Source organism: Phaethon aethereus (genome assembly GCF_964289735.1).
Source record: "Phaethon aethereus genome assembly, chromosome: 21".
Lineage (NCBI taxonomy): Eukaryota > Metazoa > Chordata > Aves > Phaethontiformes > Phaethontidae > Phaethon > Phaethon aethereus.
The window spans coordinates 1915628-1931796 of NC_138597.1; the positions used below are offsets into that span (position 1 = coordinate 1915628).

Here is a 16169-nt window from a genome sequence, read left to right on the forward strand (position 1 = left end):
AAACCCCAAAAAAAGAGTCTTCTTGTGCTCCCAAAGCTCAGAGGCTCTGACACTCTCTGGAGGGTGGCTCGGGGTCAGATCCCTGATTTATTTTGGGGACAGAGATGCCTCCGGCCCGCCGGCACGGGGGATTTTGAGCTCGGGTCAGGGATTTACCAGCGGCTTTCCCTGCCAGGGTGGGGACAGAAAGCCCTTAATTACCCCAGGGGGTAAAATTTGCCGCCTCGGGGTGGCTGCGGAGGCTCCAGCACAGTGGGGGACACATCCCCAGGGGGGTCTTTAATACCCCTTAGCCCCATAGCAACCCTGGCACGCTCCACCCCATGACTTTTCCTGCCAGAACAAACCCCTGGGTTTTAATGAGCTTAACGAAGGCCAGGATTTAACGAACGCGTGGGCTTACTCTCTCCAAGGAGCTCCCTTCCCCGGCGGGAGCCAGCACCATCCTGCCTGGGCCGGGGGGGGGGGACAGCACAGCAAAATAAGCACATTTCCACCGATTTTGGGCACGGGGAAGCGCCAGGCACTGTTGTTTTTTTAATATTTCCCTTTATTTTTGCTTGTTTCCCCTCTCGCCAAGAGCCTCGGTGGTGGTTTTTATTCACAAAGCCCTGTTCGGCCGGGGAAGCCTTCGGTGGTATTTTTGGCGGCGGATGCTAAAGCGTTGGCCGCTGGCGGCCTCGCCGCCGGCGTTGGGACCCCCGAGGCCACCAGGAAGAGGAGGGTCCCCGATCTCGCCGTCACACCGGGAGGGGAAGGCGAGGATTTTGGGCAAATCCCGGCTCACGCATCCGTTTTCCGCTCATCGGCGACGAATCAAAACGGGGCCCCGAAAATCCCGACCGGCGCCTTCGGGGCAAAGAGGCCGCGGCGAGGGGGTGCGCAGGGTTCGGCGGACCCCTTTGGGGAGCCCATGAGTGAAACGGAGCCCGCGGCAAAGGCTGTGGGTGAGGTGGGTGTCGTGTGTGTATCCCCCCCCTCAACCCCACGGCGGGAACTGGCGGCCGCTCTCGCGGGATCAGGCCACGGAACCGCGGCGGGAGGGGCGGGACGGGTTTTGCAAGTGCAAATGGCACTTTGGTGATTGCAAATTGCAAATCTGCGGCGCTTTTGTGACGGCAGCTGGCAATCCGGAGCGTCTTGCGGTCGCCAACGCCGATTTGCGGGGGGGTTGCGCGTGCAAACGGCGAGCCGCGGCGGGTTCGTGATCGCAGCCGCAAACTTGCAGCGGGTTCGTGATCACAACTGCAAACCTGCGGCGGTTTAGCGATTGCAGCTGTAAATCTGTAGCAGTCTTGCTATTGCAAGCAATTCGGTGGCGGTCTTGCCATTGCAACTGCAAATTTGCCGCAGTCTTGCAATTGGAACTGCAAACCTGCAGCGGTTTCGCGATGGTGGGTGCAAACCTGCAGCGGTTTCGCGATGGTGGGTGCAAACCTGCAGCGGTTTTGCCACTGCAACTGCAAACCTGCAGCGGTTTTGCCACTGCAGACAGCATGGCTCAGCGCGCCTGAGTTGCACGACGCTTGCAGCGGGGGGAAAAAATGCTTTTCGTGGCCTCGGCCGAGGGAAAGGCGTGGGGGACCCTTCCCCGCCGAAGGGACAAAGCAGCTCTCGGCTGCAAAGGGCATCTTGGCTCCGTGCCGGGGCCGGATCCGTGTCCCGCTGAGCCCCGTCCCCGTCCCGCAGCGGCCGTCGCGGCGGCCATGTCCTCGCTGCTGTCCCTCCAGGAGGAGAACCGCATCCTGCAGCAGGAGCTGTCGCGCGTCGAGGACCTGCTGGCTCAGAGCCGGGCCGAGCGCGACGAGTTGGCCATCAAGTACAATGCCATCAGCGAGCGGGTGAGTCGCCGACTAAATTAACCCAAAATCACTCATTTTAACCCCAAAATCAAGGCGATGCAAGCTTGCAACCTTTGCATTCCCCGTGCTTGGAGCGGGAGATGCTGCAGCGTCTTGCAACGTCCCGGCGATGGGAATTTTGGGGCCGTGCATCCGACTTGTCCGGACCCGTCCCGGCTTGCCGGGGCTTGTCCTGCGGGATGCACAAAGAGCACGTGTCCCCTCCCCCCGATCCCTATTTTATTTATCCCGCTGTTTTTCGGGAAGCGGCATCCCTTTGCCGTGGCAACGGGGAAATTAAAAAGGGGTTTGGGTAGCGGCCAGGCGCTGGACGCGGCTCCCGGGGAGACCCGAATCGGGGGGCTGCTGGGGTGGTTTTTGGGGGGCAGCCCCTCTCTTTGTGCCTGGTTATTAAAAAAAAAAAAAAAAAAAGAAAAAAAGCAAATATCAGGAAAACACGCCGAGGCGAATCGCCGCCGCGCCCGAGCATCCTTTATCCCTCAGCCAGCCCGGTGCGGAGCGGGAAGGGGCTTCGCTGAACCCCCAGGTTGAAAATTGGCTTAAAAGCCCCCTCCCCCCCCCCCAAATTTCCCGTGAACCCCCTGCCTGGGCGTGCGGAGAGGGGGGATGTCTCGGCGCCGGCCGCGCGGGGGGTTGCCGTGGGACCACTCCGAAGCCATGGCTTGGTCCGGGACGGGGTATCGCGAGCGAAGCGGTGGGCTGCTCGGTGGGTGCCGGGGTGGGGGGGTGTTGTCATCCCGACGGCATCCCCTCACTCCCCGGCTCCGGCCCCGTCCCAGCTGGAACAAACCCTCCGGCTGGAGACGGGCGAGCGGGAGGCGGCCGAGAGCCGGAGCCTGGCGCAGCACAACATCGAGCTGCGGCGGCTGCTGGAGGAGGAACAAGCCGCCTACAAGCGCAAGCTGCAGGCGTACCAGGAGGGCCAGCAGCGGCAAGCCCAGCTGGTGCAGAAGCTCCAAGCCAAGGTAAATCCTTCCCCGGGGCAGGGGGGGAAGTTTTGGGGACCCCCCTCCGACCTCCTCACCCGCCCGGTCCCCGCCGCCCAGGTGCTGCAGTATAAGAAGAAATGCGGCGAAGCGGAGCAGCAGCTGCTGGAGAAGGCGACGGAGCTGGAGCAGGAGAGGCTGACGGTGAGCGCTGGGTTTGGGGGGGGGGGGGAATATGTGTTCCCCTGCCTCGAACCGCCCCCCTAAATTGGGGTGAGCGGGCTGCCGTCCCCGCAGAGCCAGCTGGACGCCAGCGGCTCGCAGCCGGAGGAGGAGAGCAGCAACGAGCTGGAGAACGCCCTGATCCGGCTGGAAGAGGAGCAGCAGAGGTGAGCGGGGGTCCCCGGGGAGCCGCGGGACCCCCGGGACCCCACACTCCGGCCCTGCGTGCCCGTCCCCCCCCGGTCCCAGGAGCAGCAGCCTGGTGCAGGTGAACTCGATGCTGCGGGAGCAGCTGGAACAAGCCAACGCGGCCAACGCGGCGCTGAGCGAGGACATCCGCAAGCTGACGGCCGACTGGGCGCGGGCGCGGGACGAGCTGGAGCAGCGGGAGGCGGAGTGGAGGCGCGAGGAGGAGGTTTGGGGGGACCCCGGGGACGTGGCGGGGAGAGGGGCGCGGGGCCGTGGGGCATGACGATGCCTGTTGAAGAGTTTCGGGGGCCGGGGGCCGCGGCACGTGACGGGAGGGCGATGCGAGGCGGAGGGGCGCGTCCCCCGTGCCGCTCCGCGGAGGACCGCGGCGGGCGATGGGTCGTCGCACGGAGATTTGGGGACCGACGGGAGAGGGATGGGGAACGTGGGGAGGCGCCGGCGTGGGGCGGGGACCCCCACGGCGTGGCACGCGGCGGGCGCCCACGCCGCTCCGTCCCGCCGCAGTCCTTCAACGCCTACTTCAGCAACGAGCACAGCCGGCTCCTGGGCCTCTGGAGGCAAGTGGTGGCCGTCAGGCGTCACTTCGGGGAGATGAAAGCCACCACCGAGAGGTCAGGGGGGTCCCGGGGGATCCCGGGGAGGGGGGGGGGGGGGGACTCCGAGGAACACCCCGCCCCCCCAACCCCGGGTTCAATCCCCTCTCTGTCGCGACAGAGACCTGGCGGAGCTGAACCACGAGGCCTCGCGGGCGGGCAGGGCCGCCCACGCCGCGTGCCTTCACCTGGCCGCCAACCTGCGGCTGGCCGCGAGCCAGGCGGGCGCCGCGCGCGAGCAGCAGGCGATGCGCAGGTTGGCCGGCCAGGCTGAAGGCCCCCTGGGCGGCCTGCCGCCCGCGAGGCCTCTCAGCTCCGCCAGGTCTCTGTCGCGACAGAGAGGGGGGGGGGGGGGGGGGGGGGGGTGTCGCAGCAGGACGGAGGGGGGAACCCGCTTGCTGCCCGGCGTCTCGCCGCAGGCTGGGGGAGCTGGCGGCGGCGCTGGAGCGGCTGCGGGCCGAGGACGGGGAGAAGGAGCGGGCGGTGGAGGCGCTGACCCTGCAGCTGCGAGAGCTGGTGAGCGCGGGGCGGGATGCGGTCGGGGGCGGGATGCGTGGCGAGCCCGCGGGTGCGAGGGTGCGCGCCGGGGCGGGGCGCCTGCTAAGCCGTCGTGCATGCCTGGGGCGCGATGCACGATGCGCGCCGGGGCAGGATGCGCGCCAAGCCACGATGCGTGCTGGGTCATGATGCGCAACACACACCAGGGCACGGCGCGTGCCGAGCTGCAATGCACGATGCACGCCAGGGCACGATGCGTGCCAAACCGCAATGCAGAGTGGGGCAGGATGCATGCCACACTGCAATGCACGATGCATGCCAAGCTGCAATGCACGTCGTGCCCTGCATGCCAGGGCACGATGCGCCTCAAGGTGCAATGCATGGTGCACAGTGCATGCCAAGCTGTGATGCACGATGCACACTGGGGCACGATGCATGTCAAGCTGCAATGCTCAATGCACGCCAGGGCACGATGCATGCCGAGCTGCAGTGCAGAGTGGGGCAGGATGCATGCCAGACTGCACTGCATAATGCACAATGCATGCCAAGCTGCATGCACGATGCACACCGGGGCAACAATGCATGCCAATCCACAGGGCACGATGTGTTCCAAGCTGCAATGCACAATGCACGCCGGGGCACGGTGCATGCCAAGCTGCAATGCTCAATGCATGCCGGGGCACAGTGCATGCCAAGCTGCAATGCAGAGTGGGGCAGGATGCACGCCAAACTGCACTGCGTGATGCACGATGCATGCCAAGCTGCAATGCACGATGCATGCCAGGGCACGGTGCGTGCCAAGGTGCAATGCTCAATGCATGCCGGGGCACGGTGCATGCCAAGGTGCAATGCAGAGTGGGGCAAGGATGCACGCCAAACTGCACTGCGTGATGCATGATGCGTGCTGGGGCACGGTGCGTGCCAAGCTGCGATGCACGATGCGTGCCGGGGCACGGTGCGTGCCAAGCTGCGATGCACGATGCGTGCCGGGGCACGGTGCGTGCCAAGCTGCGGTGCAGAGTGGGGCAGGACGCATGCCAAGCCACGATGCGCGCCAGGCTGCAGCGTGTGACGCACGCCAAGCCACGATGCGCGCTAGAGCACGCCGCACGCCCCACGCCCCACGCCAGGGCGCGATGCGTGCCCAAGTCTGCGGACCGGGGCGCGATGCACGCTGGGGTGCGACGCACGACGCGTGCCAGGGTGCGGCCCGCACCGAGGCGCGTCGCACGACGCGTGCCGGGGCGCGACGCGCCGGTGGCGGCCGCGCCTGAGGCCGCGCCGACGGGCTTCGCAGGAGGCCTCGCGCGCCCGGGAGCCGTCGCCGGCGGAGGTGGAAGCTTTGCGCTCGGAGGTGGAGCTGCTCCGTCAGACGCTGCAGGACGTCACCCAGGTGCTGGGGGCTCCCCGTTCCGCCCCCGCCCCAGTCTCCCCCTCCCCAATTTCCCCCTCCCCACCCCAGTCTCCCCCTCCCCACCCCAGCCTCCCCCTCCCCACCCCAGCCTCCCCCTCCCCTCGCAGGCGGTGCTGGCAGAGGACCCCGAGCAGCCGCCGTCACCCCCGCCATCCCCGCCGCCTCCCCCCGCGTCCCCTCGCCGCAGCCTCTCTCCCGCCGCCGCCGCCGCCGCCGTGCACGCCGCCCTGCGCCGCCGCCGCCTCCGGCTGCAGGTGAGCGTGGCGGGGACGCGGGTGGCGACGAGGACGAGGAGGGCGATGAAGGCTGACCCCTCGGGTGTCCCCCCCGCCAGGATGCCCAGGGCCAGGCGGAGGCCGGCTGGGAGGCGGCCGGGAGCCTGCGGCGGGAGCTGGGGACCCTGGCGAAGCGGCTGGAGGAGCTCAGCGCCGAGGCCGGGGGCTGCCGGCGGGCGCAGGATGAGGCCCTGCGCGAGGTGGCCCGCCTGCGCGCCGAGGCCGAGGTGCTGCGCAGGTACCGGCCGGCCGGCCGTCTGTCTGTCCCCGCACGGCTGTCCCTGTGCTTGCACGCTTGTGTCCGTCCGTCCCTCTGCCTCCTTGTGTGTCCGTCTGTCCCTCCTTGTGTGTCCGTCTGTCCCTCTACATCCTTGTGTGTCTGTCTGTCCCTCTGTGCGTGTCCGTTCGTCCCTCTGCATCCTTGTGTGTCCGTCCGTCCCTCTACACCCTCGTGTCCGTCTGTCCCTGTGCATCTGTCTGTCCCTCTGCATCCTTGTGCCTGTCCGTCCCTCTGTATCCTCGTGTTCCCATCTGTCCCTCTGTATCCTGACCCATCTGTCCGTCCGTCCAGCCCCACGCGTCCCTTCATGTCCATCCCCCTGTATCCTGGGGCCTCGTCCGTCTGCCCGTCCATCCATCCCTGCGCACATATGTCCGTATGTCTGTGCGCGTCCCCACGCACCCCGCCATCCCGGCGCGCCCACCCGCGTCAGTCCGTCTGCCCACCCGCGTCCGTCCGTCCCTCAGGGAGCGGCTGCAGGCGGAGGAGGCGCTGGCGGCAGAGCAGCAGCGGGCGGGCGCCCTGCAGCAGGAGCGGGCGCAGCTGCGGCGCCGCGGCGAGGGGCTGGAGGACGCGCGGGACGAGGCCGCCCGCGACGCCGAGGCCGCCCGCCAGCAGCTGGAGCGCAGGTGGGGGCACGGGGCGGGGGGCCGGGGGCACGGGTGGGCGCCCCTCCGACGAGCGGGGAGGGGGGGGGCCAAACTTCAGTGGGTGCTGCCACCCCCTAAGCGGGGGCCGCAATCCGCCCCTTCCCCACGGGCGCGCCCGTGGGTGCCGGCAGCCGGCGGCAGGCAGAGGAGCTGGAGGCGCAGCGGGCCGGGGCGCAGCGGGAGCTGCTGGAGGCGCGGGAGGCGCTGAGCCGCGCGGCGCTGGAGGCCGAGGTGGCGCGGGGCGAGCGGGAGGCGCTGGCCGAGGCGCTGGGCAAGGTGGGTGCCCCGTCGTCCCCCCGCGCCCCTCGTGAAGCGGGTGCAGCCCCTGAGCAGCGGGTTCAGCCCGTGCGGCGGGTGCAACCCCCCTGCCGCAGGCTTACCCCCCCCCCGCCATGAGTGCCCCCCATGCAGCGGGTGCCCCCACGCAGCGGGTACCCCCACGCAGCGGGTGCCCCCCACGCACTGGGTGCCCTCATGCACCGGATGCTCCCCACGCAGCGGGTGCCACCCACGCAGCGGGTGCCCCCCACACACCGGGTGCCCCCCACACACCGGGTGCCCCCACGCAGTGGGTGCCCCCCAAGCAGTGGGTGCCCCCCACGCAGCGGGCGCCCCCCACGCACCGGATGCTCCCCACGCAGTGGGTGCCCTCATGCACCGGATGCTCCCCACGCAGCGGGTGCCCCCCACACACCGGGTGCCCCCACGCAGCGGGCGCCCCCACGCAGCGGGCGCCCCCACGCAGCGGGTGCCCCCACGCAGCGGGTGCCCCCACGCAGCGGGCGCCGCAGCGGCGCGGGCCAACGCTGGGGCCGCCCGGCAGGCGCAGGGGAGCTGCGGGGAGCTGGCGGCGGCGCAGCGGGCGGCGCGGGCGGAGGAGGCCCGGCTGCGGGACGCCTTGGCCAAGACGAGCGAGCTGGCGGCCGCGCTGGCGCAGGAGAAGGCGCAGCTGGGTCGCGCCCTGGCCCGCGTGGAAGAGGAGCGCGAGAGGGGCCGGGTGCGGGCGCGGGCGCTGGGGCAGGAGCTGGCGCTGCTGCGGGGGCGGCTGGAGCGGGGCCGCGGCGCCGGGGCGGCCGAGCGGCAGGCGCTGGAGCGGGCGCGCAGGGCGGCCGAGGAGGGGTGCCGGGGGCTGCGGGCAGAGCTGCGGGCGCTGCGGGGCCAGCACCTGCGCCTGCGCCAGCACCTGGAGCAGGTGGGTGGCGGGGGGGGGGCGACGGGGAGGGGGCAGGGGGTAACTGGGAGGGGTGGGGAGGGTGTATGGGGCAACTGGGAGGGGGCAGGGGGTAATTGGGAGGGGTGGGGAGGGTGTATGGGGCAACTGGGAGGGGGCAGGGGTAACTGGGAGGGTGTGCGGGGCGACTGGGGGGGCAGGGGGCAACTGGGAGGGGGCAGGGGGCAACTGGGAACGTGTACGGGGCAACTGGGAGGGGGCAGGAAGCAATTGGGAGGGGTGGGGAGGGTGCATGGGACAATTGGGATGGTGCAGGAGGCAACTGGGAGGGATGGGGAAGGGGCAGGAGGTGGTTGGGAGGGGTGGGGAGCATGCACAGGGTAACTGGGAGGGGGCACAAGGCAATTGGGAGGGATGGGGAGGGTGCATGGGGCAATTGGGATGGTGCAGGAGGCAACTGGGAGGGATGGGGAAGGGGCAGGAGGTGGTTGGGAGGGATAGGAAGCATGCACAGGGTAACTGGGAGGGTGAAGAGGGCAACTGAGAGGGATGCGGAGAGTGCACAGAGAACTGGGAGGAGTGGGGAGGATGCATGGACTAACTGGGAGCACCATGGCAGATGCACGGGGCAACTGGGAGGATGCATGGGGCAACTGGGAGGACCATGGTGGATGTGTGGGGCTACTGGGAGGATACATGGGGTAACTGGGAGGATGCACGGGGTAACTGGGAGGCTGGGTGGAGTGACCGGGCGGTGGGGACGCCGCCGACGCCCCGCGCCCCGGCAGGCGGTGCAGGAGCAGAGCGCGGCGGGCGAGGCGCTGGCGCAAGCGCGAGGGGAGCAGGAGCGGCTGCGTGCGGAGCTGCTGCGGCTCAGCCGGGCCCGCGAGGGGCTGGCCAAGGAGGGGGCCAGCCTGGCCGTCCAGCTCGCCGCCGCCCAGCGCCATGGCCAGGATCGGGCCCAGGAGGCGGCCGGGCTCAGGTGGGTGCGGGTGGGGGCGCGAGGGCGTCTCCCCGCGCTGCAGCCCGGGTTTCGGCAGCGTGGCTGGCGGCGTTTGGCAGGACGGAGAAGGAGGGGCTGGAGAGCAGCATCTTCCAGCTGCAGCAGCAGCTGGCCCAGCTCGACGCCCGCAACCAGCAGCTGGAGGCCGAAGGCCGGACCCTGCTCCAGGCCAAGGAGGCGCTGGAGGGTGAGGGGTCCATCCCCAGCCCGTCGCCCCGGGCCAGCCCCGTCCATCCAGCCTCACATCTCCCCATCCATCCTCATCTTCATCCCCATCCATCTTCATTCTCATCTTCATCCTCATCTTCATCCCCAATCATCCTCATCTTTGTCCCCATCCATCCCTATTCTTCCTCATCCCCATCTTCATTCTCTTCTTCATACTCATCCCGGTCCCCATCTTCATCCTCATCTTCATCCTTATCCCCATCCATCCCATCTTCATCCTCTTCTCCATCCTCATCCATCCCCATCTTCATCCCCATTCTCAGCTATCTATGCCCATCTTCATCCCCATCCATCCTCATCCCCATCCACCTGCAACAGAATTGTGACAAGCCCTCCTCTGCCACTGCTTCCTCCCCATGTCCCCACTCCTGTCACTTAACCTGCACTCACACTGCCCTCCCAGGGACGTCCCCACTGACTGCGGGGGGGTCCCCACAGCGGAGCTGGGCACTGTGCGGCTGGAGCGGGAGCAGGAGCTGCAGGCCCGGCGGCAGGCGGTGGCGGCGGCCGAGACGGCGGCGGTGACGGTGGCCCTGCAGAGTGCCCGCGACGCGCACCGCGACGAGCTCGACCGCCTCCAGCACGAGAAGGTGGGTGCCGGGGGGCGTGATGCTGCTTTTTGGGGCATGATGCTGAATTTTGGGGGTTCGCTGGTGATTTTTGGTGGGGAGCAGGAGGAGCTGGAGGCCGAGCGGGGCCGGCTGGCGCGGCAGCAGGAGGAGCTGGCGGCCGAGCTGGCGACGACGCGGCGGCAGCGCGAGAGCGAGAAGCAGCAGGTGGGTGGCCCCGATGTCGTCGTCCCCCCGGTCCCAGCTCCGGCGTGTCCCCCCGCAGCTGAGCCGCGGGTCCCCGCAGGCGCTGGCGCTGCAGGAGGAGGAGCGGGCGGCGCTGGCGGAGACGCTGCGGGGGCTGCAGCGGAGCCTGGCCGAGGCCACGGCCGAGCTCGAGCAGCAGCGGCGGGAGGTCACCGGCCACCAGGAGAAGGAGCAGGTGGGTGGTGGTGCTGGTGGGGGGTCCTGGGACCCACCCCCCCCGGAAAGGCACGGAGCCCTCCGGCTGCAAGCCCGCCCCCGCCCCGTCTCCCCATTGCAAACCCCTTGGCGACAGGGACGCTCGGGTGCGACACCCATCGCCGTCCCTGCACCCTCCCCGTCACCATCCCGCCCCGGGACCCCCACGCAGCCCCGGGTGGGGTGCTCAGGGCTCCGTGCCCCCCCGCCACAGAGCCTGGCTGCGGAGCTGCGCGGCCTGCGGGCGCGGGCGGAGGAGACGGCGGCGGCCCACGAGCGGGAGGCGAAGACTCTTCGTGAGCAAGCGACGGCGGCGGCCAAGCAGCGGGACGGCGCCCTGCGGGAGGTGACTCCCCCTTCAACCCCCTTCCCACCCCCCAAAACGCGTCCCGTCCCCCCTAAACCCCAGCCGCAGGCGGAGGAGGCGCGGGCGCAGCTGCGGCTGGCGGCGGAGGCGCGGGCGGCGGGACGGCGGGAGCTGCTGGAAGCGCAGCGGGAGGCCCGGGAGAGCCGGGAGGGCCGGGAAGCGCAGCGGCGGCAGGCGCAGGAGGCGCGGCGGGCCCTGGGAGACGAGGCGAGGGCGAAGGAGGCCCTGCGGCGCGCCAACGAGGAGCTGCGGGCGGCCCTGCGGCGCGCCGAGGGCGAGCGCATCAGGTGACGCCGGGGGCGAGGGGATGCTGGCGACGGGCGACGCCTCGGAGGGCGATGCCCCCCCGGGGAGCAGGGGGGTGTGACGCCAGCCCCTTCTCCCCCCCGCAGCCTCAAGCGCGCCGGCGAGGAGACGGAGCAGCGGCTGGCGCTGGTGGAGGACGGGCGGGCGGCGGCGGACCGGGAGGTGACGGAGCTGCGGGCGACCCTGCGGGAGCTGGAGCGCGCCCGCCTCGACGCCCGCCGCGAGCTGCAGGAGCTGCGCCGGCAGGTGAGGAGGAGGATTGATGATGATGATGATGATGATGATGATGGCGATGATGGCGGGGACGCCCCCACCCATTCGGGGAGCCCCCTAAGCCGCCCCCTTGGGCAGGTGAAGGACCTGGACAGCGAGAACAGCAAGAGGAGCAAGGAGGTGGGCGAGCTGCAGGCGCGCGTGGCCCTGGAGGAGCAGCGGGAGGAGGAGAGCCGCCGCGAGGCCTTCGGCCTCAGGCAGAAGGTGGTGGCGAGCGAGGCCGGCACGGAGGCCGCCAGGAAAGAGGTGGGGGGGTTCCCCCAGAGTCGCCAGCGCCCCGTGCCCCGCGTCCCGACGCGTCCCCGTCGCCCCGTAACTGGTATCCCGTGTCCCCGGGTGCCCCCGTCGCCTCGCTGCTCCCTCCCCTCTGGCCCCGTCGCCCTCCACTCTCTGCCCTGCATCCCGGGGGGTCCCCTGCATCCCCTCATCCCCTTGCTCTGGGGCTGGTGTCCCTGGGGGTCCCCATCTCCCCACCGCTCTGTCCCCTGCATCCCTGGGGGTCCCCATCACCCTGTTGCTCATCTCTTACCCTGCTGCTCCGTTCCCTGCGTCCCTGGGGGGTCCCCTATACCCTATTGCTCCATCTCTTACATCCTGGGGGCCCCCCGTACCCCATCGCTCCATCCCTTGCACCCCGTCACCCAACCTTCCACACCCCAACTGTGCCCATCACCCCCTTTCTGCTCGCCCCGCGCCCCCCTGCCCCAGCTCCAGCAGCTGCAGCGGCGACTGTCGGAGGCGGAGGGCGAATTTCGGCAGCGGGAGAAGGACCTGGCTCGCAGCTTGGAGGAAGCTCGTGGCAACGAGAAGAAGCTGCTGGCCGATGCCCGCAACCTGCAGCTGAAGGTGGAGGCGGCGCGGGGCGAAGCGGCCGAGCTGAGCCTGCGCCTGAGCGCGGCCGAGGGTCGGGCGCAGGGGCTGGAAGCCGAGCTGGTCCGCGGCGAGGCTCTGCGCCGGGCTGCCGAAACCCGCCTGGGAGGCATCCAGTCCGCCCTGCGCCGTACCATGGGCATCGGCCGGGCACGGGCCGGTGCCCCGGGCAAGGGTGAGAGTCCCTGGGGACCCCCGGTCCTTGTTTAGGAGAAGGGGGTGTTGCGGTGCTCCATCCCCTGCACCCCTGGGGGTCCCCCATACCCCATCACCCCATCGCCTGCACCCCTGGGGGTCCCCCATACCCCATTACTGCATCCTCTGCACCCCGGGGGTCCCCATCGCCCCATCCTCTGCCCCCCTGGGGTCCCCCGTGCGCCATTACTGCATCCCCTGCACCCCTGGGGTCCCCATCACCCCAGCCCCTGCACCCCTGGGGTCCCCCGTGCCCCATTACTGCATCCCCTGCACCCCTGGGGTCCCTGTACCCCATTGCTCCATCCTTTGGGGTCCACCCCCTCCATTTCCATCACCCTGTCTCTCTGTCTCCGTCATCCCTGGGGTCCCCCATCACCCCATGGCTCCATCCTCTTCATCCCTGGGGGTCCCCCATATCCCATGGGCATGTCCCGCTGCGGCTTGCGGCCGTGCCTTGGGTGCTGCGCCCCGCTGTCACCCAGTTTTGTCCCCACACAGGTGGGGGAGTGGAGGGGTCGGGGAGCCCGGGCTCATCCCCAGACCTCGATGCGGCCGCCGAGCCCGAGGCGGTGCGGGCAGCCCTGCGGGATTTCCTGCGCGAGCTGCAGGACACACAGCGGGAGCGGGTATGCCCTCCCCTTCCCTTCCCCTTCCCTTCCCCTCCCCATCGTCCCCCAAAAGCCCCTTTCTCACCCCGTTTTCCTGCCCCAGGAGGAGCTGCGGGTGCAGGTGGGCTGCCTGGGCCGGCGGCTGGCGGAGGCAGAGGAGGAGCGGGACGGCGCCAGCGCCCGGGCACAGCAGCTCCAGAAGCTGGTGGCTGAGAGCGAGGAAGGTGACGGAGGGTGTTTTTGGGGTGCATCCCCCACAGTGGTGGGGTTTGGGGTGATCTGTCCCGTGCTGGAGCCTCGCTGGCAAGTGAGGGGGTTTGGGGAAACTGAGGCACGGAGGGGGTGAGGTGATGGTGCTGCCTGGGACTGCAGGACGCTGAGTGGGATCTCCCCCATGCCTGGCTCCAAAATCCTGGTACAATTGGTAAAACCTCCCGTGCAAACCCCATGAATCCCAGTAAAACCCTCAGGCGTGCCCAGTAAAACCCCAGTAAAACTGGTAAAAGTCCCCATCCTTCCCCTGTAAACCCCAATAAAATGGGTAAAGCCCCTGTGCATCCCCCATGAGCCCCAGTAAAACTTCTAGCCCCTCTGTGCAGACCCATAAATCCCAGTAAAACTGGTAAACCCCCCTGTGCATCCCCCGTAAACCCCAGTAAACTGGTAAAAGCCCCCGTGCGTTGCCCATAAGCCCCAGTAAAACTGGTAAACCCTCTGCGCGTGCCCAGTAAACCCTCCTGCATCCCCCATAAACACCGATAAAACTGGTAAACCCCCTTATAGATCCCCCATACAGCCCAGTAAAATTGGTAACTCCCTTGTGCAGACCCCATAGCCCCAGTAAAACTGGTAACCCCCCCCCATGGCTCTTCTGTAAACCCAGTAAAACTGGTAAAAGCCCCGTGCATCCCCCGTAAAAACCAGTAAAACTGTTAATACTCCCCTTGTATCCCCAGTAAAACTGGCAAAGCCCCTTTGCATCCCACATAAATGCTGGGGGGGGCGTCCCCAAGCCCCGGTAAGCCCCCCCGCGGACCCCCTTAGCCCCGGTAAGGTGGGTGACGTGGGGACGGCTCTGGCAGGGCGTCGCGGCGGGGAGCTGAGCAGCGCCCAGGCCACGCTGCTGCTGCAGGAAGAGACGCTGCGACGGGGCGAGCGGGAGCGGCGGGCGCTGCGGGAGAAGGTGGCGGCGCTGGAACGGAGCCTGCAGGCCGCTGAGGTGGGCATCGCCGGGGCGGGGGGGGGGGGTCACATCCTGCCCCCCCCCCGGCCCCGACCCGCCCCGTGCCTCGCAGGAGCGGAGGAGCGCGGCGCGGGCCGGCGAGGCCGAGCTGGAGGCTGCCAAGCGGCGGCTGGAGGCGGCGGAGAGCCGGAGCGCCCGGCTGGAGCTGCGGCAGCGGGCGCTGGAGGGCGAGCTGCAGCGGGCACGGGCGGCCCTGGGCGAGCGGCAAGCGGAGGCGCGGGCGATGCAAGACCGCGGCGAGCTGCTCCAGAAACAGGTAGCGGCGCCCGTTCCTCTCAATCGCCCGTGGCGCGGCTTCTTATTTTAATTTTTTTTTTTTTTAAATTTTTTTTTTTGGACGGTTGTGTTTGATTTTGCCGGCGCTCCGGGGCGTAGCTAGCGGAGAGCGAGCAGCGCGCCGGCTCTCTGCAGCTGGCCATGGAGCGGCTGAGCGCGGCGTTGGCGGAGAGCGGCTCGAAGGACGAGGCGCCGAGCGCGCCGGCGACCTTGACCGACGGCACCGCGGCCCACGAGCGGCTGCTGCAGCTCCAAAGCGCCCTGGCCGCCGGCGAGCTGGACCGCCGGGCGCTGCAGGTGGGAGCGGGCACCTCAGGGTGGGGTGACGCCAGGGTGCCGTTGCTCGGGGGGGGGGGGTCAGCGGGGGTGTCCCCCCTCCGTGCCGTCGCAGGAGGGGCTGGAGGCGGCCCGGCGAGCGCTGGCGGAGGCGCGGGAGGAGAAGGGAGCGCTGCGGACGGAGCTGCGGGCGCTGCAGCGCAGCAAGGAGGAGCTGGAGGCGCAGGTCCGGCGGCAGCAGGAGGTGAGGCGGGGGGGGAAGGTGGGCGGGCCCCAAATTTGCCGTCCTTTGGCCCCGGGCAGCACCCTGAGCCCTTTTGCCCCTCTTGGGCAGCACCCTTTGCACCCACGCAGAACCCTTGGCCCACCCCGTCATCAACTTTCGCCCCCCCTGCAGCTCCTTGCAGCCTTTTGCATCCCGATGCAGACCCCCTGCAGCACCCCGTTGCCCCCCTGCAGCCCCCTGCACACCTTTACGCAGCATCCTTTGCCCCCCCCCGCCCTTGCACCACTCTATGGACCCTATGTAGCCCCAGCACCCTCTTGCTCCCCTTGCACCGCCCTATGGACCCCCCATACTGCCCCAGCACCCTCTTGCCCCCCGCACCGCCCTACGGACCCCCCATACGGCCCCAGCACCCTCTTGCCCCCCCCCGCCCTATGGACCCCCCATATGGCCCCAGCACCCTCTTGCCCCCCATACGGCCCCAGCACCCTCTTGCCCCCCCCACCGCCCTACGGACCCCCCATACAACCCCAGCACCCTCTCGCCCCCCTGGCCCGCGCGCAGGGCGAGAAGCGGGAGGCCGAGCGCGTCGCCCTGCGCCTGGAGAAGGACACGAGCGCCCTGAAGACGCCCCCGGACAAGGTGAGAGCGCGGCTGGGCACCCTTGGGTGCCCCTGGGGTCGGCCCCGTGCAGAGCATCACCCCCGTGGGGCCGCGAGAGCGCGTAAGAGGTATTATCTGCTGTATTTTATATTCATATTCTCTGCTGTATTTTATATTCATATTATCTGCTATATTTTCTATTATCTTCTATATTTAATATTTCATATCCTATATTTTAGATCTTCTATTATCTCCTGTAGTTATATTTTACATTTTATATGATCTCCTATATTTTCTATTATCTGCTAGATTTGTTATTTTCTATTATCTGCTCTATTTTAGATCTTATATTACCTGCTATATTCATATTTTATATTATCTGCTCTATTTTCTATTATCTATCATCTGCTATATTTGATATTTTCTATTATTTGCTATTTTTTCTGTTATCTGCTATAGTTATATTATCTGCTCTATTTTCTATTATCTGCTATATTTTAGATCTTATACTACCTGCTATAGTTATGTTTTCTATTATCTGCTCTATTTTCTGTTATCTGCTCTATATTAGATCTCTATAT

The 16169-nt window shown here is 68.1% G+C and overlaps 1 protein-coding gene across 1 annotated transcript in view; it reads left to right on the forward strand.

The window, feature by feature from the left end:
• Nucleotides 1-1673: 1673 nt before the first annotated feature.
• CROCC (ciliary rootlet coiled-coil, rootletin) overlaps nucleotides 1674-16169 on the forward strand; it is a gene marked incomplete at its 3' end in the record, with an annotated part of 17095 nt that continues 2599 nt past the window's right edge. The window contains 31 exon segments of the mRNA XM_082009216.1: nucleotides 1674-1841; nucleotides 2642-2827; nucleotides 2909-2992; nucleotides 3086-3177; nucleotides 3260-3425; nucleotides 3725-3831; nucleotides 3935-4177; nucleotides 4233-4329; nucleotides 5609-5704; nucleotides 5833-5979; nucleotides 6060-6238; nucleotides 6748-6909; nucleotides 7062-7206; nucleotides 7754-8122; nucleotides 8890-9083; nucleotides 9164-9291; nucleotides 9771-9922; nucleotides 10007-10108; nucleotides 10188-10322; nucleotides 10557-10688; nucleotides 10758-10996; nucleotides 11102-11261; nucleotides 11367-11534; nucleotides 11997-12333; nucleotides 12855-12982; nucleotides 13068-13188; nucleotides 14047-14219; nucleotides 14221-14463; nucleotides 14583-14780; nucleotides 14875-15089; nucleotides 15396-15664. Of these exon segments, the coding sequence (XP_081865342.1) occupies nucleotides 1707-1841; nucleotides 2642-2827; nucleotides 2909-2992; nucleotides 3086-3177; nucleotides 3260-3425; nucleotides 3725-3831; nucleotides 3935-4177; nucleotides 4233-4329; nucleotides 5609-5704; nucleotides 5833-5979; nucleotides 6060-6238; nucleotides 6748-6909; nucleotides 7062-7206; nucleotides 7754-8122; nucleotides 8890-9083; nucleotides 9164-9291; nucleotides 9771-9922; nucleotides 10007-10108; nucleotides 10188-10322; nucleotides 10557-10688; nucleotides 10758-10996; nucleotides 11102-11261; nucleotides 11367-11534; nucleotides 11997-12333; nucleotides 12855-12982; nucleotides 13068-13188; nucleotides 14047-14219; nucleotides 14221-14463; nucleotides 14583-14780; nucleotides 14875-15089; nucleotides 15396-15664 (5302 nt within the window). The 5' untranslated portion in view covers nucleotides 1674-1706.